General features: G+C 39.7%; 1 protein-coding gene across 1 annotated transcript in view; it reads left to right on the forward strand.

Moving 5' to 3' along the window:
- Window positions 1–10630: 10630 nt before the first annotated feature.
- ATP11B (ATPase phospholipid transporting 11B (putative)) overlaps window positions 10631–22299 on the forward strand; it is a 126832-nt gene continuing 115163 nt past the window's right edge. Inside the window, 1 exon segment of the mRNA XM_032630197.1 lies at window positions 10631–10928. Coding sequence (XP_032486088.1) covers window positions 10902–10928 — 27 coding nt within the window. The 5' untranslated portion in view covers window positions 10631–10901.

Below are 22299 nucleotides of genomic sequence, written 5' to 3' on the forward strand. Positions count from 1 at the left end.
GCTTATTTTTCCTGAAGTAGACATTCAAAACAGGATAATTTAGTGGATTCGAGGTTTGTGGGTTTTGAGCCTCAGCTGTGTCTTGGCACTCAACCTTAAATCGGTTAATTACCAAACTGCCATCTCATTCTACAATGACCTTAAAGTCTCCAGTGAACAGTTAGTGCTCTAGTGGTTTGGAATGTAGGTGAGATGAAGTGAAATTCTATTGAACTTACCTACATGTAAAATCAACATTATTTTCCTCTTAGCTTTGTTTCAGGTACAATAGTAAAAGTCAGCAGATTATTTTTTTTACCCCGTAAGGTAGCGGTCCTCACCATTGCTATGAGGGAAGTATGTCCAAGGGCATCAACCACCTAAGGAAGCCCAGGGCCAGAACTGAGGGTCTTACTTTCAGTTTTGATTCACTTTTTCCCCCACGTTTTGATGGTAAGCTCAAAGCTAATTTGCATTACTGATGAATCAATATTATACCATGAGTTCTGTTTTAGCCTTAAAGGGATTTTTCCACTCAAGTAATCCTGAGAGAACAAAGGTTGCTATCACATAAAATTCTTTTAAAACAGAAAACCGTTGAAAACTGTACTCACAGTAATCAGATTGTACACCATTATTAAATATACAGTGTGATACATAATTTTCTGGCTTCTGTTGATTCACTGGCTTTCAGAGACCTCACTCTCTGAATAAGGAAATAAAGGTAATTGCTTGCAGAGAAGGAAGCTGAAACTAATTGGGGTTACAGAGAAGAAAGATAAGTGAGAGCAAGATGTTGAAGATCTTCTCTTATCCACAGAGATGATATTGTTGGAGAAAAAATATGTACAAAGGAGTAACAGACTTTGAGCCCCTCGGCACTGTATATTCACAAAAGATGTCTTTTACTCCACAATTATTTTCTCTGAGCATCGTATTGAGGAGATGTCCCCATTAATTAATAATTAAATTTGTTATAAGAAAGCTTCTCTATTAGTTACAAGAATGTATAGTGTTAAATAGTGTGATTATTTCATCACAGTTAAACTGCATCTTTCTATAAGTAGCCACATTTAATCTAATTAAGCATATTTAGAAATTCGAGACAGGTGAATAAAGAGGAATTAAAGAGCAGGCTGTATTTGCTCACTTCTGGTAATTATTATTAATTATCAATAATATTAAATAAATATAAATAGTAAAATTAATAAAGCATCAAAGTTATATTAAAACTGGTGATCAATAGCAGCAAGTGCCCCACTTTGAAGAACACAAGTACTTTCTGTCATTCTCTCAAGTTGGATTCAGTGATGCATCTTCTTGGACTCTGACCCAAGGGGCAGGGAGAGGCCCAGAACTGGGATTCTGGGAAAGGGCAGACAGGGCAAGAGGAAGAAGGGAAATCCAGGAAAAAGAGACTCCCAGGTTCCAACTGGAGACAAATTCCACCTGTATGTTCTACAAAGAGCCCCTATGAGAACTATTAAGACTCTGAGACATTCATGTGTCCATGATCCAGCCTCAAAGAAGAAGAGGTTCTTTCTGGTACTGGACCAGCACACCCACCCTGATGCTGAGGAGCATGAGAGCATGTTTAGGGGTCAGTAGTGGAGTTTTCATTTTAGGGAAGATAATGGGGACAATATCGAAACTACAAATGAAGTACTGTATCAGAGTTTAAATAGCAACTTGATAAAACGCAACAGATGGACCTAAAACCGATGGATGCAACCTAAAACCTGGTATCTCTCCCAATATACTATTTAATTAATTAACACAGGAGAAAAGTTGTATTTTCTTGTCTGGCATATCAAAACAATTCAGTAAAGTAAAAACAAGATGCCATTCAGAATTCTAATGCAACCTTGTGGAGCACTTATATTCTTTAAAGCTGTCATTAATTACTGAGTTGGACTAAGGCCTACTCATAAGAATTCACATGCAGTATTATATTATTCAAGGTTAAATTAGATTTACATCTTTCTGTAAAAATACATTAATAAAAACAACATATAATAATACAGAGGAAAACATACACATATGTGCGTGTTTGAAAAGTTGTTTACCTTTCCTATTGAGATTGTGAGGGGATTTTTTCCTCTTTTTTTCCACAGGACAGTGGAAAGCCACAGAGTGATGCATCGAACAGTAATCTCCCCTTTGTTTACAATGATAATATTGATCTGCCATTATATGACTGAATTGAATTTCTGGTCATGCTGGTGAATTCACTGAATTACCTGTTCTGTCCTGTTTTGGGGCTGGAAATGCAAGCTATGGTCATGGGATAAAGTTTTCTTCTGTGTAAAGCTAACAACCACCTCTGAAGGTTGAGGCTATGACTTTACACTCATCAGTAACTGGATAAAAATCGAATGAGCTAAGTAATAAAACATGTACCCATCACCTCCCCATCTCCTCCCCTCTTGGCACATAGATACACACATACATGCATAAATACACATACACACTGACAAACCTTATCAGCCCTGCCTTGTGTAGATGAGGTGCAGTCTCCTTTTCTGCAGACAGGATGTTTCTTCATGCAAGGTCACTGAATATGTATATGATGATTGGCAAGAAGCATTGCTCCATCTAAAAACGTTACCACGTCCCAGCTGAAACTTTGAGGATCTGGTCAGTGAACAAGCAGGTCTGAAGTTGGAGGTGACAGAACTATGAAATTTTTAAATTTTATCTTCTTACAGACCTTCTTTACTCTATGTACCAGTAATTTCTGAATACTTTCACATATAATACTTTTATTATATTTAAGATGACAGACATAAAATTGTGTTACTTTAATAACTTCATTCTAAGATGGTGCCCAGGCCTTAAACTATGAACTCCCTGAGTGCAAGGTGTGTGGGAATGTTAGCCCAGGCACCTAGCACAATGACTAGCATTTGCTTAATGTTCAGAAAACATTTGTTAAATAACTGAATGGTGGCAGAAGAGGTGAGGGTGGAAGGAAAGAGGTAGAATGTAGCATCTGGGCCAGAACAGGAAAGTCCTTAGTAAGATTTTATGAATGGGTCTTATAAAACTATCAATGATATATTGACTGTAATGACAGATTTATGATGTATTTGACTAGGAATTATCTAGAGGAAATGAATTTACCAGAATAGTAACATTAGTCTATAAAGTCTTTGAGGAAATCAATACTGTAGAAGACAATACCTCTTATTTCATTTGTCTTTCTCACCTAGTAAGTCATCATCTTCTTTTATCCCTTTTTGACTCATAAAAGTCCAATTCACCACTCTAGGAGATTCCCTGATTTCTTCATTAGTCACTTAAAAGTTGTTTACATTTTACAAAATAGCTGGTCAAACAAATACTTGAGCTCTTGAGCTACACAAACTGAGACCCTGACCTACAGAAGAATACAGTGTCATAGGGAAGACAGACATTAAAGAGATTTCTGCAAGCAATTACATGACTACCAGTGTGCACAGTACTTGGAGAGGTATGGGACACTGGGAATGCTTAATGGGGAGAGTGCAAAATTACCTGGACGGCTGACTCAGCACTTGTTTGGGGCACCAGCAGAGGCTCAAGAAAAAAAAAAATAAGAGAGAGAGAGAGAGTAGGGCAGCATGTATGAGACAGAGACAGAGGGGGATAATTTGAATCAGAAGAAAATCTAAAAAGAAGCTATTCAGGATATGTACACATTTTGCTGTATATTATTTCAAAAAAAATGGTAAATGTTTCACACTTTTTTGTGTGTGTTTGAATTCATATTTAGTTGGGGGCTGGCAGCCACTGAGATCTTTTAAGTGCGTAGGATTTATAAATGTCTTAACACAGCTCTACAAGGGGACCTGACCTTCTCTGAAGGGTAACTTTTAAGCTGAGACTTAAATGATGAAGAAGAATTGTAACAGGGAAGAGCCAAACCTGACTACATGTTGGATCTGTTTCTTTTACCTTAACCTTTGCTTTCCTCTGCTTTTGTTCACTAAAAGGATACTGTCTATACATAATGGCCTGCCTCGGGGAACCCTGCCCCTCTGCCTGAATGTTAAACCAAAGTGCCTTGGTTCAAACATCCGGACCCTCTCCACCTGTGGCTGGCTACAAGAAAGAAGAAATGAACACATCCCCTCCCCGAGGCTGGCCATTCCAGGTGATATTTGCAAAACTTATGGCCTTTTTACTTTACTTCCTCATCTCCTCCCATTCTCTGTGCTATAAAAGAAACTGGCATCCAAACTCCGATAAGATGGTTATTTTGAGACTTTAGTCTGCCATCTTCTCGGTCTGCGGGCTTTCTGAATAAAGTCGTATTCCTTGCCTCAGCACCTCGTCTCTGATTCACTGGCAGCTTGGACTCGGTAACAGAATTAGTCAAGTAAGACGGTAGAGGATATCAGAAGAGATTTCCAAACAGAGGTACATGCTGCATGTGAAATGACCCACAAGCGGCTGAGACCACAGCCTCATTCATCTCTTTCCTCTCCTCTGTAGGGAGTCACTTCCGAAGGCTGACTCATCCAGATCTTGTCATATATGTACAACAAATGGCTGTCTTGCTGTGAGAGCCATGTCAGGATATTAACCACAGGCAAGTGGGCAATCACAATAACATAGATACAGAGTTCATTTTGGTACAGCTTTATTTATGTAAGAGAAAATTTTCTGGGGCTTCCCTGGTGGTGCAGTGGTTAAGAATCCGCCTGCCAATGCAGGAGACACGGGTTTGAACCCTGGTCCGGGAAGATCCCACATGCCGCGGAGCAACTAAGCCCGTGCACCGAAACTACTGAGCCTGTGTTCTAGAGCCCGCGAGCCACAGCTACTGAGCCTGCATGCCGCAACTACTGAAGCCCATGCGCCTAGAGCCCGTGCTCCGCAACGGGAGAAGCCACCACAATGAGAAGCCCATACACCGCAACGAAGAGTAGCTCCCACTTGCTGCAACTGGAGAAAGCCCGCGCGCCGCAACGAAGACCCAATGCAGCCCCAAAATTTCTGAACACATACTGTGTGCCAGGCCCTAGGCTACCCAATGATTTCCTACTCTGGGTTCTTGTAGGGCCACTGCCAGATCTCAGATGTCTTCAGGTGAGATCTTTCTCTCACCTGACTCCTAGAGAAGTGTGGCTTCTCCTCCTGGCTGCATTCTGTTTCTGCCCCAGCATCCTATCTCCGCTGATCCCAAACCAACCCAGCCACTGTCTTCAGTCCATCCCAGAGAACTTCTTCTCAGCGCCCCTGAGCACTAAGCAGCAACAGGCTTTATACCTGTTATCCAGGATTATCCAGGATTCTGCCCCACTGCACCCTCACCTGCTCTCTGATATCCCCTTGCTGTTATTACTGTGAATCTCCCAGACCCTTCCTTAGTGGAAAGCTATTACCAAAAACCCCTCAGACAAGCAGCCACTTTCTTCCTGTTTCCCATACAGGAATCTCTTTGAATTAGTATTTCTCAATATTCAACTTCCAACCCATTCTACTTCTTGCAACCTTAACAAACAGCTCTCTCTTTGACTCAGCGTGTTTTCTTGCTCACAGTTTTTTTCCTCCTTTCACATACTGCCTAACCTGGCTTCAGCCTTTACTCATTGTTTTGTTTCCTTCCAGTTTAATCTCCTACTCATACAAATTAACATCTATACACATTGTAAAGTAGTGAAGACCATATGTAATTGTGGTAGTGGTAAAGAAATCACATAATCTTCTGATTAGGTTATCTGGAGCTCATCGTTATCTTAAAACTAATCTTTATGACTTATAAAATGAATGATTGTCTTATGTTTTCCTTTATTCCTTCTATTCAGAAAAGATTGAAGGTGGCTTAACAAAATACACAAAGTATAATAAGATATAAAGGAGGTGGAGTAACCAGCCAAAGGGAAACTAAAAGTAGACAAAATGAGAAGTCAGGGTAAGAGTAATTCACAAAGTGTACACTGTAGAGTCTGGGCATTTGCCATAAATAAGCCTCTGAATTTTTTAAGTACCAACACAAGGACAGAAGGAAGCACATTCAATTACATAATGCTCACAAGCTTATGAAACGAACTGGTTGCTCAAGAGAAGCAGAGTCATTTGTGGTAATGAATTTCTGCAGGCTCTCAAGAGAACACAGTGTGATGAGTGAGCGGTGTTCCCAGTTGCACCTCCACAGCAAAAGCAGTCGCGGGGTTCCTGAGGCTGCTTCTCCTACCGTATCTAGACTTATGCTGTTCATATGATCCTAAACTGCAGTTCAGTAAAAGTAACCGCAGCAGGAGCCAAAACAAGACTATCTAAAGACAGATTCCTGATCATTTTTCTTTAATCTAAAAATAAAATTGACATCACCAGAAGACAGTACATAGTCCTCAGGAAATCCTCCATTAACATTTCTTCTCCCAATTGAGAATTTCTGATAAATCTGCAAATCGGAAAGGCGTGTTGGCAAGTTAGGGCATACTCACATCCATTAGGACTCAGCAGAAATGGGGATGGAGTTAACGTGGTTTCATAAAAGTTAAGGAAACAGATGGGAGCTAAGGAAATATTTGTGGGCTAAGTCAAGATTTTCCTCAGAAAAGAATTTTGGATCTATTCTAATATAGATAAAAGGGCAAATGCCAAGATTTTGCCATTGAACACAACTGTGATGGTTTAGCCTAGAAAAATCTATGAAGTAGCTGTTAACAAACGCCTCCCCATGCAGTCTTTCTTTCCCATTTTTTTTTTGTTGTGGTAAAATACACATATAAAATTTATCATCTTAACCATTTTTAAGTGTACAGCTCAGAACATATGTATGCTTTACATACTTTGACTTTTTCAAGAAAGAGATCATTTTTATGGATCCTAACTCTCACAGTGGCTTTGAGTTTCGGTTCTGTATAAGCATAAATAGCCAGAAATTAAAACTGTGTTCATATAACTTAGTCCACAACTGACATCTGTTTGAGAAATTTTCAAGAAAAGTTGAAAATATGTAATATGAGATTGTTCCTGATGAATTTCTTTACGAGGTGATAAAATATATAATCCTGGTCAGCACTGGAAAAAGCTTGCCTGAAGTCTGGTTTTTCTTTGCCTAAAGTCTGGTCTGGAAATTCTGGAATGATAGTTAACCAGAAGGAAACTGCTTTTTAAGCATAATAATTTACAATATACTAGATTTATGACTTTGAGAAAGTAGAAAGCTGCCCTTTTAAAAATGAGAGCAGATTCTAGGACCCACCTGATGGCTCCATCAATGTAGAAATAATTAAGGCAACAGATTGGCAAGGCTTACTGTCCTCCAATCAGACTGAACCTTGAAGAGTTCTGAGAGGCACACAACAGTGTCCTGAGTCTAAAGGATGGTGACCAGTGGTCTTACTGCATAGCTTAGGATCTACTGAAATCATTCAGTATACTTTGCTTTATATCACTTCGATATTCCAGAACTAAATTTTTTTTCCCTAACTACTCAGTTATTGGAATTAATTTATTAATTCATTTAATAAACATCTGTTGAGTACCTTTTAGACATTGTGGGTTCCAAAATGAATGAGCCAGGAATCGTGACCTTAACAAGCTCACAGTCTGTGCTTCCTATTGATGGTCCAAGATGTTCTGATCAAGAAAAATATCCCTCTTTGTCTTTGTTATACCTAAGAATCTCTATTACAGCAAACCAGGAGATTTTTTACCCCCTGGGAACAAACACATCTCACAGGTATATTTAGCACAGAATTATATTAACAAGTTTACTCAAGAGAAAGAACCATACTTACCATTAAATCAGTGGCTGTTGTGTGATGCTGTTATTCTCTTGGAAGGTCTGTCACCTCACTTGAAATGGCTTAAGTTTCAGGTTTCCTTGTCTGTCACCAGAGCACAACTTCCTACAACGTGCTTTACTTCTGGCTCTTTGCCAATCCAGCACTTTTGAGCTGGATGGTTCACTCTAGCAATACTTTCCTATCTGAGCTTTCTTCTCTCTTCACCCTATCACGTATAATGTCTATGGACTAACACTCTGATTTCAACCTGTCATTTCATTGTTCAGAAAATTCCAGTGATTGCCCAATTTCCGGTAAACTCCCGTGACTAACTGGAAACTCTCCTAATACTACGCCTCCCCTTATTCACCCAACCCCACCTCTTATTACTCCAAATTAGTTGTACCTCAAACATCTTTAGCTTTCTGCACTTCTTCCTGCTGGAAAGCCTTTCCCTCCCACCTTCATCCTCCCATTTCAAGTTCAGCTCAAATTCACCTCCTTTCTTCTGAACGCTCCTCAACTGCTATTGCCCACATCAGTTTTCTGAAATTAATGACTATTATTGGTATAGTTTAGAACTTAATCTCATACTGCCTTGGACTGTTATTTAACTGACTCCTCTCTGCAACTTCTCTTTCCAACAAGATTGTAAACTCTCCCCAGAGAGAAGGGCTCACCTTAAAAGTTGCACTTGTGTCTCCTCCTAATTTTAGGCAGTTGTTATGCATACATTTGGTGTTCAATACATTGAAGAAATAGCTGTGGAATGAATGAACTACCATTGACTGCAAATATATTTTCTTTCTTTCCTTTACAGCTGGTGCTTGCCTTAAGTCCTGTATATTCTGATTTCAATGTTTTCAAACTTCTCCAACCACAACCAATAGGAAGACATTCTTTTTATATTGTGATCTGATGTGTGTGTGCACGCGCGTGCACACACACACACATACACACCTGAAACAAGTTTCACAAAACAGTACATATTATTCACACTAAGCAATATATTCCGATGTTTCATGTTCTGTTTTTTCAAGATACTGATCATGACGGCTCATGACACACCAAATTGATTAAATCACCACTAAAGAGTTATAATCTACAGTATAAAAATACTCTATTTTATGCTTCTTAGATTAATATGAGGTGTAGAATATTGCTCCTGAAAAATGCTTAGACCAAAACACTGCCATGAGTACTCATTCTGTTACTGACAGTTTGAGCTACAATTATTATCTTTACACAGCTATCTTGAGATAACGTCTTACCATATTCCACCATGGCGTTTAGCATCAACTCCTCCCACTTCCACCTTTTGAAAATTGGGACACAGTTAAATAACAACGCACAAAATGTCCTCTAGATTTCTATTGCTTATCTTGTCTTGACAAACTTTAGTGGCATATAAATAAAAATTTGCTGGCCTAATTTTATTCAGACCACTTGCAGACAAATAAAAATAGGTATGTTCATATTTTTCTTTACAATAGCTTATTGTATTTCTTTACAATAGCTTATTTTTCTTTACAATAGCTTAAGGTTACTTAACCTGCGCCTCCATGTCTGCATCCACACAATGGGAATAATATTGTATCAACTTCAGTAGTATCAACTTCAAAGGATTGATGGGGTTAAATTAGACCATGCAAGTAAAGAGTTTATTACAGGGCCTGGGACACACAAGTGCTCCATGAATGGTAGTAATGTTTTATCCCTATTACAGATAAGTAAATGTATCTCAAACTTCCTTTTAGGGTCATAAAGCAAGGTTCAGTTAGAAGAACAAAAGTGAGATTACTTTTTCTCTTTAGATATCTAGTTAATTTTTATAGTTGGATTTATATATTATGTAAAATTCCACTTCTGGTTTTACAGACCATAAATACTCCTAAGGAAAGGCTCTATTTGTGGTGCTGGATAATCATTATATAATAAGGAATGTCTATTGAAACTAAAAGACTGTGTGTTTATATATGCAAAAAAACTTGCCTAGTTTTGCTAATCTCATTTAGATTTGTTTTCGCTTAATAAAAAAAATTCTTTAACTCTTGTGTGTCGAATGGTGAAATGTGCTTTAATTTAGCAAAATACTGCACACAATACACATACACAACACTCAAGATGTATACGGGCTTGCTTTTGAATAAACCGAGACCCGGCACTTCATTTCAGCCTTCCAAGTCAAAGTTTTATTCCAGTTGTTGTTATATTTCTTCTTACCTCTATTTTTCCACACCCTTCTCTTATCTACGTCTTGTTACTGATGAGGTGTTTTTGATTGCAGGAGTTCGGCAGTTAACAGTAAACAACTACCTTCCCACAGAAAGTATTTTTCCCCCAACCTGTTCAATTTAGCACTGCAAGACAGCGTATCTTTCTATTCTCCCGGAAACGCTAGTCCGCACCGGACCAGGCCCAGGGGAGTTGCATCCCCTTTCAAAATTACTGAAGTGATCAAGATTTCCCTAGCCCCAGCTCAGTCCTTTGCTAAAGAGAGCTGCGTTAAGTGTTGAGACAAAGGCTTTGGCAATTTCACTGAACCGAAACTGGAGACCTCCGGGAATTAACTTTCAGTCACTACACTCCTGATCTTGCGTATGCGTGTCGGGCTGCTGGGGGAACCAAAGAAGGCAGAGAACCAGAAGCAGACCCGCAACAGGAGGTAGGAATAGAGGAGTCGGCCAGGAGCTGCAGACTCGGTAGACAGACACACCCACGCGACTAAATCCTACCCCAGAAATGAGGGGAGGGGCAGAGTCCAGACGCCGAGTTCGGAAGCCCGGCCCCCTTCCACGCTCGCCGCCTTCTCCACCCACGCGGCTGAGCCTGGGCCCTCCGTCCGCGCAGCCAATTTCGTCACGTCCGGAGGCGGGCCGGGGCGCCGGGGGCTGGCCCGGGTGGGGCCGGGGGTGGGGTTGTGGCGGTACTGCGGGTGACAACGGTCAATAATGAAGGTGGCTGCGGCGCGGCAGTGGACTCAGCTGCGCCGGGCGGGGGCGGCGCCGGGACCGCGCCTGTAGGACCTCGGGGCCGGCGCGGCGAGATGGGGCCCTGGCGCGGGGAGTGAGGCGGGCGCGACGGCGAGCGGAACTTCAGCCGGAGGGGCCCTCCTGCTTCCCCCTCTGGCTCTTCGGCCTCCACCTGCAGCCCCTCGGCCCCCGCGTCCCGCGGGACCGGGACGGCAGCGGCGGGGGCATGTGGCGCTGGGTCCGGCAGCAGCTGGTAGGTGCCTCCGCCCCTCACCTCCCGGACGCTTGCTCCTGCGCGGTCTCTCGGGCCCAGGTAGCGAGGAAGGGCCGGCGGCGCGGAGCCGCGAGGCCGGGGCGCGGGCTCCGGGCTAGGCCGCAGCGGAGGCGGGCTAGGGCCCGGGAGCCGGCAGAGCCCCGAGCAGCTCCGGCACGCGTCTCGCCGCCGAGCCCGGGCCGCCGAGGTCGGCGGCCGCTTCCTGCCCGCGCTTCTCGGTTACTCCCTCCTCCTCGGCGCACCTGGGCGGCTGCGATCAGAAGCGAGTCCGGAGCCGGGTCGGCGTCCCTCCTGAGGAACTCGGGCGAGGGCACGGAAAGAGAGTAGGTCTTGGGGAGAGAAAAGAGGCTTGTGTTTCCTGCCTCTAACAATTTGGGACTTGTTTGAGCGAAGGGGAGGGTGAGGACTTGTCTCCAGCTCCCTCTCCTCGCTGTTTTCGCGGTTGCGTTATCAAGGAGGAGGGTCACTTACCTAGTCTAACCGCTCTCAACGAAAGAAATTTTACCCAAGGCCTGGGTGAGGGTAAGAAAGAATATTCCAACACCCGGTCTAGTTTCGAAGGTAAGTACGGTAGTTATGGCGGACTTTTCCTTCTTACCTTGTCCTCGCCCTAACCCCAAGTGAAACTTTTCGAACGCGAACCTCCCTTTTTTTCCGCTCTCCCGAGGCAGTTTGAACGAGACCGGTTTGGAATCAATGGTTAACTTTTCAGTTTTACTGGAACACCTGGAGAAAAAAAAGGATCTTAGAAAAGGGTGATTTAAGGCATATAAAAAGCGCCACCTTTCTCAGAATTAATTCACAGAGAAAACTTTCTTGCCTGCTGGCGGCTGCAGCCCGCAAGATACACCACTAAGGCAACGTGACAGTTAGGACTGAAATTGCTCCTGGCTGAAGAAGCCTAACCTTACCTCCATGATGAGGTCTGTTACTGTTTGCGGCTTAATTTCTAAATCGCATTAGTAATTAAATGCTGTTACAACTCGGTGTTTTCACTTACGAATTCAAAAGGCCGTGAAGCAAAAACCGTTTTTGTGGGACTGTAAAGATTTTGTGGGACCAAAACATGGATACCTCTTTTTCCCTGCTCTGGAAGAACATTTTTTTGTTGTTGTTATGACTAAGAAGTATGCTGTTTCAGAGCTAGCCTTCTGTTAATTCATTTGGCAGTGGGCATCATTCTCAAAAAAAAAAAAAAATCTTATAAATAAAACTAGAACTGCCTGCCACTGCCTCAGACAAATGTTAGCTCTCTATTTTTAGGTAATTGGGCATTCATATATCCCAGATATATGCCTTATTAGGAAACCAAGCTAATGATGTCATTATAATACCAGATTGTTGTAATACTTTGGCTTCGTTGCAGTAAGCGGCAGCTCGGTAACTTCAGAAGTTGATTATTTCAGGTCTGATCTCATGCCTTTGATTTGCCCATCTTCATGTATAGAAGTCTTGTTTACCTGATGGTGTTTTTGTGTGCTAGTGGTTCTCTTAAAGTTTTTTCTAGTAGATTTAAGACACCACTTCTCAGTGTTAGGTATTTTTGTTAACCTGAATAAAATCCTGATTGTATAACCATTCTCATCTTCAAGACAGGCAGTCTGGTAATGTTTTTTTTAAATGGTTTCAGCTGAACACAACTAAAAGGAAGGGCAGGGAGTTGTGTGGTTAATTGACAAGACAGCTGCCTTACAGGGTGGTTAACAAGTTGAACAAGTTCGTTGTACACAAAAAATGCTCTCTCTGACATTGGTTGCTCACTTCACTGGTTTTACTTTTAAGTTATCAGTATGGAAGTACGGAAGTATGTAATCAGACCTGTGCCCATGTAGGACTTTGTTTCTCTGATTACCTTTGTACAGTCACTTAAATTATACATTAAGGATAGTGGATTCACAGAGTAATGAAAGTGTATTTTACTATCCCAGTCATAAACAGCCATTCTGGTTACTACACCAGGAATTATTCAATTCAAAGTCTAGTTTAAATTATACTTCCAGTTGCTCAATGAATTGAGTCTTTTAGCAATAGGTTGGTTCACTTAAGAAAATTCAGATAACTAGGACAGATTTGGAGAAATTTATAAGCAGACCACAAAGACAGGTTTTTTTGAGTTATAAAAACACTTTATTCATTATATGCATCCCGATTTTCAACAAGTTAAATTGTCTTGTCAAAAAAAAAGTTCATTGTCATTTTGTACTGAAACAACTCATATGTTCTATTAATTCTTCTCTAATTAAAAAAAGTTTGACTCCTTATCTCCACAGACTATTTTCACTTCTTGACACAATGAGAAAAATTAGGAGGTTGTCAGAAAGTTGATGTTTTCCTTTGGGGAAGTATACTGAAAAGATTGGACTATCCTCTTCTTTTTCTTTCTCTTTTGTTCTTTCTTTTTGGGCTCATAATGCTAAAGTTATTTTACACTAAGAAAATTTTCTTATGATGTCTTTCTGGTACAGTTGGTATTATTCTAGCATCACATGTGTGTTAACTCATTAGAGATGACAGCACCATGATTATAATAGTGGAAATGCCATTAGCTACTCACTGTATTCTCATATTTAGATTTTTGTGGTAGCCATTAACCACCTTGGCTATTAAAATTCTAATTAATTAAAAATCCATGTGGCTGTTAGCTACTATATTGGACAGTTCAGAGTAGGACATATTTATTAGCACAGAAAATTATTGTACAGCGCTACTTTAGACAAATGAAAGTCTTTGTCAGTTCATATTTTAGTTGACATGTAATATTTCTTTACAGGGCAATGTAGTGCTGTGTTTTTAAAGCACTTACTGTGTGCAGACATAATAAGCTAAGTACTGGGGACACAAATTTAGGTCACTGAGGGCCTTATTCATCTCTGTATGCTCATTGTCTCACACAGTACTTGACATGAGTAGACACTGGGTACATGTTTGCTGAATAAATGAATAGGTGAGAAAATAAAGAATGAATCCATAGTATTGCTTCTGTGTTTAGAGATCAAGTGACAAAATTCAAAGATTGACCAGTCCATAAGAAAGCTAGAAAATTACTATGATTTTTAAAAACACAACTTAATGTTGTCATACTAGGGTACAGTTTATTAAATTGTTCCATAAATGTAGTCCCTTCAGGTTTGTATCCGCAGTGGTGGAAGGAGGCTAGTAAGATTGTCTTCTGATTCACTGAGAAAAACGGGAAGCTCTTAACCTAAACTCTCAACCCATTCGCATTCACCAGACTTGTTTATATCTTAATTCTAACCTTTCCACTTGTCACAGAGGAAGGTGCGACGGTCCTCTTTTCCAAACAAACCAGTCCACTCGTGCTGTTTCATCCTGCTCTCCGCACTCCATATCAGTTATCTATAGTATGTTTACTCTTTTTCTTTCAGCTGTGAACATGTTCAAGCCTCCCTCTACTAATTTACTTTGCCCTGTACCTGTGTCAAATTCTTTTCAGTTTTCTAAAAAATAGGTCTATTCTGCATAATTATGCTGTTCAAGACTCTTGAAATGTGGCTAGTTCAAGTTGAAATATGCTTAAGTATAAAATATGCCTAGGATTTAAAAAATGATATAAAAAAATGTAAAAATCTCAATTTTTATATTGTTACATGTTGAAATAATATTCTGGATTTATTCAGTAAAGTCAAATATTGCAATTAATTTTGCTTGTTTCTTTTTACCTTTTTAAAAAAGGTTACTAGAAATTTTAAAATTACATATGTGGCTTGTATTTGTGGCTCATGTTATATTTCTGTTAGTGCTGCTGTATAACATTAAAAGTGAGCTTGTGTTTCTTTATGGCACATTATGTAAGTCTAGGTAGCTCACACACTAGACTGTAAATATCTTAGGATGGGCCATATTTTGTTCATCTTTATAGCCCTTGCACTCAAGACAGCAGCTGGCCCATATTGTAGGTACTCGCCCACCAAATGTTGGTTAACTAAGTGAATGAGTATCAGGTTTATTTCAGCATCAATTTGGAAGTACCTGTGTTCTTTGCCTTTCTCTCAAGGAATGAATGAGGAGGAGTAGGTCAGGGAAGCACAGGCCTACAGTGGTATTTTTTTGGTGTGACCAAGTAAATTTTAACCTCAAAAATGTTTAAGATCCGAGAGCTTAGAGTATTTGCTTATTTTATCTCTATGTTCACACTTATATTCTCAGATACCCAATTTTTCATTTGGTTAGAGAGGTCAAGCATTAGTGGAATATCAGTTATCCTAACAGCACTCAAGTAGGGACCTTGTCCAGATACCCCAAAGAACCTTGTGATTGCCAGTATCATCATTAAATATCCCTTTTATCCCTGCAGTCTGTTTTCAACATAGCAGCCAGAGTGATCTTATTAAAACACAGGTTAGGTCATGTAATTCCTGTGTTTAAAGCCTTCCTGAGGACTTGCCTTCTTGCTCAGAGTAAAAGCCAAAGTCTCTAGTAGATCTGTATCCACCCCGCTCCCCAAACCACTTCTCATCTCTCATCATTCTTTTTTTAAATTTTTATATATTTATTTATTTATTTTTGGCTGCGTTGGGTCTTTGTTGCTGCACATGGGCTTCTCATTGCGGTGTTACGGAGCACGGGCTCTAGGCGTGAGGGCTTCAGTAGTTGTGGCGCGCAGGCTCAGTAGTTGTGGTGCACATAGACTTAGTTGGCTCCTTGGCATGTGGGATGGATCTTCCCCGGACCTGGGATTGAACTTGTGTTCCCTGCGTTGGCAGGCGGATTCTTAACCATTGCACCACCAGGGAAGTCCTCCCATCATTCTTCACTCACTTTTCTTTATCCACACAGAGCTTGCTATTCATCAGAAGTGCCGGGCGTACTTCAGTCTTAGGATTTTTGCCTTGGCCGTTACCTCTGCCTGCAATGTTCTTCTCCTAGGTATCTGCTGGCTCCTTCACTCCCTTCAAATCTTTATTCAGATGTTACCATATCAGTGAGGCCTTTTCTGGCCATTCAGTATAAAATTGTAAATCGCCACCCCCATACTTCCCTATCCCCTTCACTGCTTTTTTCATTTCTCTTAGCACTTATCACTATTTAACATGCTCTGTACTCTACTTATTTGTCTCATTTATACCATGAAAGCAAGGGTTTTTGTCTGTTTTGTTTTAGTTCTCCATGTAATAAAAGCTGTTTCTCAACTCTGCATCTACTCATAGGTAACACTGTTTCTTTCTCATTTATTTATTCATTCACCCAAACATTTTCTGAACATACACCTGTGATAGCATATTGCTAGGCTCTGGAGCTACCAAAATGAAGCAGCCCCAGCCCTAGCCATTCTTCGAGGACTAATGGATATTGAATTGATGTCAGTTTTTTTCCTATTAAAAAAAAATGTTGCGGTGATCATTTTTGTTTATGTGTGGGTTTTTTACATTGGAATACCTAGAAGTGGAATTGCTGGGTCATGGGGTGTGCATGTTATGACTGTTACTAGATATTGCCAGATTATTTTCTAAAACATGAGAGTTCCCCTTTTCCTACATCTTGGTCAACACTTTGTACTGTCAGACTTGAAAAACTTACCAATCTGATGAGTGTGAGAGGTATATCATTTTGCCCTAATTTGCATTTTGCTGATTGCTAGTGAGATTCAGGTGTCCTGTGTTTCACTCATATGAATAGATTACCCACTTTTCTTTTCTTTTTATTTTATTGGAGTATGATTGCTTTACAACGTTGTGTTAGCCTCCACTGATTACCCATTTTTCTCTTGGGTGGTGTGTCTTTTCCTTATTAGTTTCTTCTGTAGTCTGGATGCCAATTCTTTGTTGTATATGTTGTAAATATCTTCTTTTAGCCTGCCCCTTGTATTTAACTTTGTTGATGGTGTCTTTTTTGATGTTGTAAATTTATTTGTAGGTAAATTTATTAGGTGAGTGATTTCTACTTTTTATTACTTGTTTAGGAATTCCTTTTCTACACCAGGGTCATAAAGCTGTTTTTCTAGTGTTTTCTTCAAGTTGTCTAAAAGTTTAGTTTTACAACATTTAGGTCTTTAATATACTTGGAATTTATTTTTGTGTATGGAATAAAGTAGGGAATTTGTTTTCTCCCACATAAGAAGTTATTTGTCCCAGTGCCGTTCATTGAATGAGCCATCTTTTCCCCACTAGCTACTGTTGTTTGCCTTCTCTGTCATATACCATCATTCTCTTTGTTTTGTGTTCTGTTTCTAGGTTCTCTATTCTGTTTCATTCATGTATTGATCTGTTGGTGCACCAGGAAGGCACTATCTTAGTTATAGTGTTTTATGAGAAGTCTTGATATCTGGCCAGGCAGAACCCCCAATCCTTTTTTTTCCCCCAGAATTGCTTGGGATCTTTACTCTTCCATATGCTATTTTTTATAATCAGTTTGTCTAATTCTGTGGAAATCTTTCTAGGATTTTGATTTGCTTTGCATTGAATTCGTTAAGTTTCTATTCATATTTTTTCCCTTTGATCATGTAGAAGCTATGGATTGTATTTTTATCCTTTTTTTTCCCTAGCTGTGCCTATATATTGAGCATCTCTATCCACCTACAAATAATATAGGGATTTAGAAGATGTTGACCTCAGTATGCCCTCTCACCTTCCACATTACTGTTACATAATAGTTTAGCTCTGTTTTGTTCTGTTACCAGCTTTCTTGAGATATAACTCACATACCGTACTGCGTAGGGTTGTGCAGCCACCGCCACACTGTGATGTTTGGACATTTTCATACGCCCTGAAGGAGACTCCCTATCCACTAACTCTCATTCTCCATTCCCCCAAGCCACTGGCCCCCAGCCGTAATCAATCACTAATCTACTTTATGTGTCTGTAGACTTGCCTCCTCTAGACATTTCAGGTAAATGGCATCATACACTATGTGGTATTTTGTCACAGTCTTCTTTTCACCTAGCTTACTGTTTTCAAGGTTCATTTGTGTTGTTGCATATATCAGTGCTTCATTTCTTCTTAATATCAAATAATATTCCATTGTATAGATGTACCACATTTTGTGTATTCATTCATCAATTAGTGGACATTTAGTTTGTTTCCACCTTTTGGCTATCAGAAATAATGATTCTTTGACCATTCATGTGCAGTTTGTGGATGTATATTTCACTTCTCTTGGGTAAATGCCTAAGGAGTGGAAATTACTGGGTCATATGGTACCTCTCTTTTTTGAGGAATTGCCAAACTGTTTTCCAAAGTAACTGCACCGTTTTACATTTCCACCAGCAATTTATGAGGGTTCCAGTGTCTTCATATCCGTGTGCCAACACTTGTTTTTGCCTTTCTGATTGCAGTCATGGTTGTGAGTATAAATGGTAACTCATGGTTGTGATTTATATTTCCCTAATGACTGATGATTTCAAACATCTTTTCATGTCCCTGTTAACCAGTTTTTTTGTTTGTATTTTATGGGTTTGTTTGTTTGTTTTTTGGTGAAATGCTTACTCAGATCTTTTTGCCCGTATTTAAGTTGCCTTTTTTTTTTTTTTGAGTTGTAAGAGTTCTTTATGTGTTCTGGATACAAGACCCTTATCAGATATGTGATTTGCAAATATTTTCTTCCATAATGTGTGTTCTAGTTCTACTTCTTTTTAAACTCAAAACGTTCTCTTAACTTTTTATCTGTTACTCATTTTGATTGATTACAGTGATTTTTTTACTCACCATTATTTCTTGAATACCATCTCTTCCCTCTGTATTTACTTTTATTCTTGCTGAAATATACATCCTTTAGTTATTTTTAAGCAAGGCTTCATGTGTGGTAAACTTTCTTAGTTTTTATGTCTTAAAATGTCTATTTCATAATTATTATTGAATACTAATTTAAGTAGATTCAGATTTCTAGATTAACAGTTACTTTCACTCAACATATTGAAGACACTACTTATTCTGTTGCTTTCGGACATTTGTTGCTGGTGTAAAATATGCTTTTAATCTAATTGTCATTACTTTGCTGATACTCTCTTAAACGTTGTTTTTAAGATTGTCTCTTTGTCCTCGATATTTTGCAGTTTTTACTCTCCTGTATTCATCATGTTGTTTCATATGATTTTTGTTTTTCCTGCTCTACACTTGTGTGTATTTTCAATCTGAAAGCTGTCATTTCTACAGTTCAGAAAAGTTTATAATCTTTTTTTCCCTTTAAATATTGCTTCTCAGGCTTTAATTTTCTCATTCTCAAACTCTTGCTTGATATTAATCTGTGCTCTGGCTCTTAACTTCTTGTTCATATCTCTCATCTATTTTCTCTGTGCTGCTTTCAGTGTGAATTCCTTAGTTCTAGCTTCTAGTCATCAGTTCTCTCCATATCCAATCTAGAGTTCATCCTTGTCTTCTGAATTTTTAATTTAAATGACTTTTTTTTCCAGAATTTATTATTGGACCTCTTGCGTTTCTGTCTGTTCTTGATGCATATTGGCCGATTTGTCTTGTAATATTTTGTTTTTTTTTTTTTAATATATTATTCTGTTACCTCTTTGGAGGTTTTAAACATGTTTAAAAGTACACAGCTTTTTTCAGCCTCCTTTCAGTTGAACCTGACTCTAGGACCCTGGTACAAAAGGGGATTGAACTTCAGACTGCCTATTTCCAGACCCAGAGTCCCAAAGGCTCAGCCCCTGATTACCGAAATGATTATCTTGCTTTAAGCCTAGCTAAGTCGTCTTAATTAAAAAAAAAATTTTTTTTGTCCGTCTTTGCTTTTGTGAAGTAAAAGGAGGAGTTCAAAGTATGTACTTTTCCAAGGTCAGTAACTAATTAGTGCCAGAGGCAGGACTTAACCCAGAGAGTTTTTCCAGAGAATTTAGCAGTGTGGAAGAGAATTAGCAGTAGCAGCAGTTTTCCCTATATATCTCTTTCCTAATCCTGCCATTTTAAATCTATCCAAGAGTGAGGCAAGAAGAATGAGTTAGGGAAAGAAATTTAGGCAGCAGTGGTACTCTGGAGATGGGGGTGACAGGTTTGTAGAGGAAAAGGAGAGAAGTGATCAAGAGTTCCTGTAGTTAGTTAGCTATGGCCATTTTCAAGTTGACATAATATTTTAGGTACCAGAAGAAGCTAGGCCTTGCTTGTACCTTAATATATATCTCCTCTTGAATGTGTTATCTAATATCAAATGCAATACATTTAAATTGATTTTGAACAGCATGGCAAATTTTTTGAAAGATTTTCAGTTTTAAATTTCCTTTTTCGGGCTTCCCTGGTGGCGCAGTGGTTGAGAGTCCGCCTGCCGATGCAGGGGACACGGGTTCGTGCCCCGGTACGGGAAGATCCCACGTGCCGCGGAGTGGCTGGGCCCGTGAGCCATGGCCGCTGAGCCTGCGCGTCCGGAGCCTGTGCTCCGCAACGGGCGAAGCCACAGCGGTGAGAGGCCTGTGTACCGCAAAAAAAAAAAAAAAAAAAAAATTTCCTTTTTCATCTTAAACTTTAGGAACCACAAACTATTTTGAAGTTTGAGAAGTTTGTGATGTTGAAATAGAAATTGGAAATGCTGAAGAGTTAAGATAGTTGTCTTTTTTTTTTTAATTTAATTTTTTTTTTAATTTTTAAATTTAAAGCAGGGGCTTTCTCTAGTTGCAGCGAGCCGGGGCTACTCTTTGTTGTGGTGCGCGGGCTTCTCATTGTGGTGGCTTCTCTCGTTGCGGAGCACAGGCTCTAGGCGTGCAGGCTTCAGTAGTTGTGGCACGCAGACATTAGGGCACACAGGCTTCAGTAGTTGTGGTGTGCGGGCTGAGTAGTTGTGGCTTGCGGGCTGTAGAGCGCAGGCTCAGTAGTTGTGGTGCACGGGTTTAGCTGCTCTTGGACCAGGGCTCGAACCCATGTCCCCTGCATTGGCGGGCAGATTCTCAACCACTGAGCCACCAGGGAAGTTCCTAGTTGTCCATTTTTATTAATAACTTTTATTACATCTGTAATGAAATTATGCCATACTTTATTTTTTATATTTGAAAATTATGTTATTTAACTATTCAGAAGAATGTACTTGATAATTTTCTATAGAAAAAAAGCGAGTCATCTAATGACTTACTGCTATTTCAGTCAAAATTTTACTCATTTTACTTGATATTTGTTTCACTTTTTGTGCTTATTAAAAGGCCTTTTTTTTTTTTTAATGAAGTTTTATTCAGGCCCTTCTCATTTTGGTATTTCCACAGTACCGAGCGTATTACCTAGCACGCCAGTGCTCACAGTATTTGTAATTATTTTTGAAATCATACAAATCATAAATTATAGGGTAATTTAACAATAGGGTAATTTAACAAATGAAATAGTAAGTGGCTTGATATTTCATAATGGTCTAATATTTTTACTTAAATTGGTGCAGTGCCTAGCATAGTATCAAGCACATTCTCCTCAGTAAATACTTGTGTTACATATTGGGCTTTGAAGAGTCTTTTGCAATGAGTGCAATTGATAGATAAAGCTTGAGTAGTATATAAGTCAGTTCAAGTCTTAATCACATTTTACCTAGGGAATTGTTTCTTCACTACTGCATTTCATGAGCTACAAAACGAATATAGATATCCTTCCTTACCTCACTTCTCCACTATGCTCTTTAATATATTAGTTCAGAAAACTAACAAAGATGTGAGGATGGGCTTGATTTTTTTTTTTTTTTTTTTTTACTACTGAAAGGCAGGGAAGTAGTTCTTAACCTTGTCTTTTCCTATTGAAAGTTTCTTTTAATTTCTTTTATTATTTATTTTTGGCTGTGTTGGGTCTTTGTTGCTTCACACAGGCTTTCTCTAGTTGCGGCGAGCGGGGGACACTCTTCGTTGAGGTGCGCAGGCTTCTCATTGAGGTGGCCTCTCGTTGCAGAGCACAGGCTCTAGGAGCATGGACTTCAGCAGTTGTCGTTCACAGGCTCAGTCTTTCTGGCTCGCAGGCTCTAGAGCTCAGGCTCAGTAGTTGTGGTGCACGGGCTTAGCTGCTCTGCTGCATGTGGTATCTTCCCGGACCAGGGCTGGAACCCCTGTCCCCTGCATTGGCAGGCAGACTCTCAATCACTGCGCCTCCAGGGAAGTCCCTCTTATTGAAATTTAAATACTGTGGAAGAACTGGCCTCTAACTTAGATGTGCAGACCTTCAGACTTTGTGTGTCCAACTCCTATGCAACATTAAAGGGAATTGATGCAGTGCTTACCTGTGAGTGTTGATCATCCTTTTTTCCATTGTATATTTGCAGAATTTAAAAAAAAGAAAGAAACTTAGGAATTTATTATGAGACAGGAAAAGTCAAAATTCTTAAATAATCAGAGATGCTTTTATCAATCTTTATATAGTCTCTTAGACCATGAGTTCCCTAATAAATGATGTTTCCTGTAGATGGAGATAAAGTTTTCAGTGGTCTATGG

The sequence above is a fragment of the Phocoena sinus genome, chromosome 4 (assembly GCF_008692025.1).
Source record: "Phocoena sinus isolate mPhoSin1 chromosome 4, mPhoSin1.pri, whole genome shotgun sequence".
Taxonomy (NCBI): domain Eukaryota; kingdom Metazoa; phylum Chordata; class Mammalia; order Artiodactyla; family Phocoenidae; genus Phocoena; species Phocoena sinus.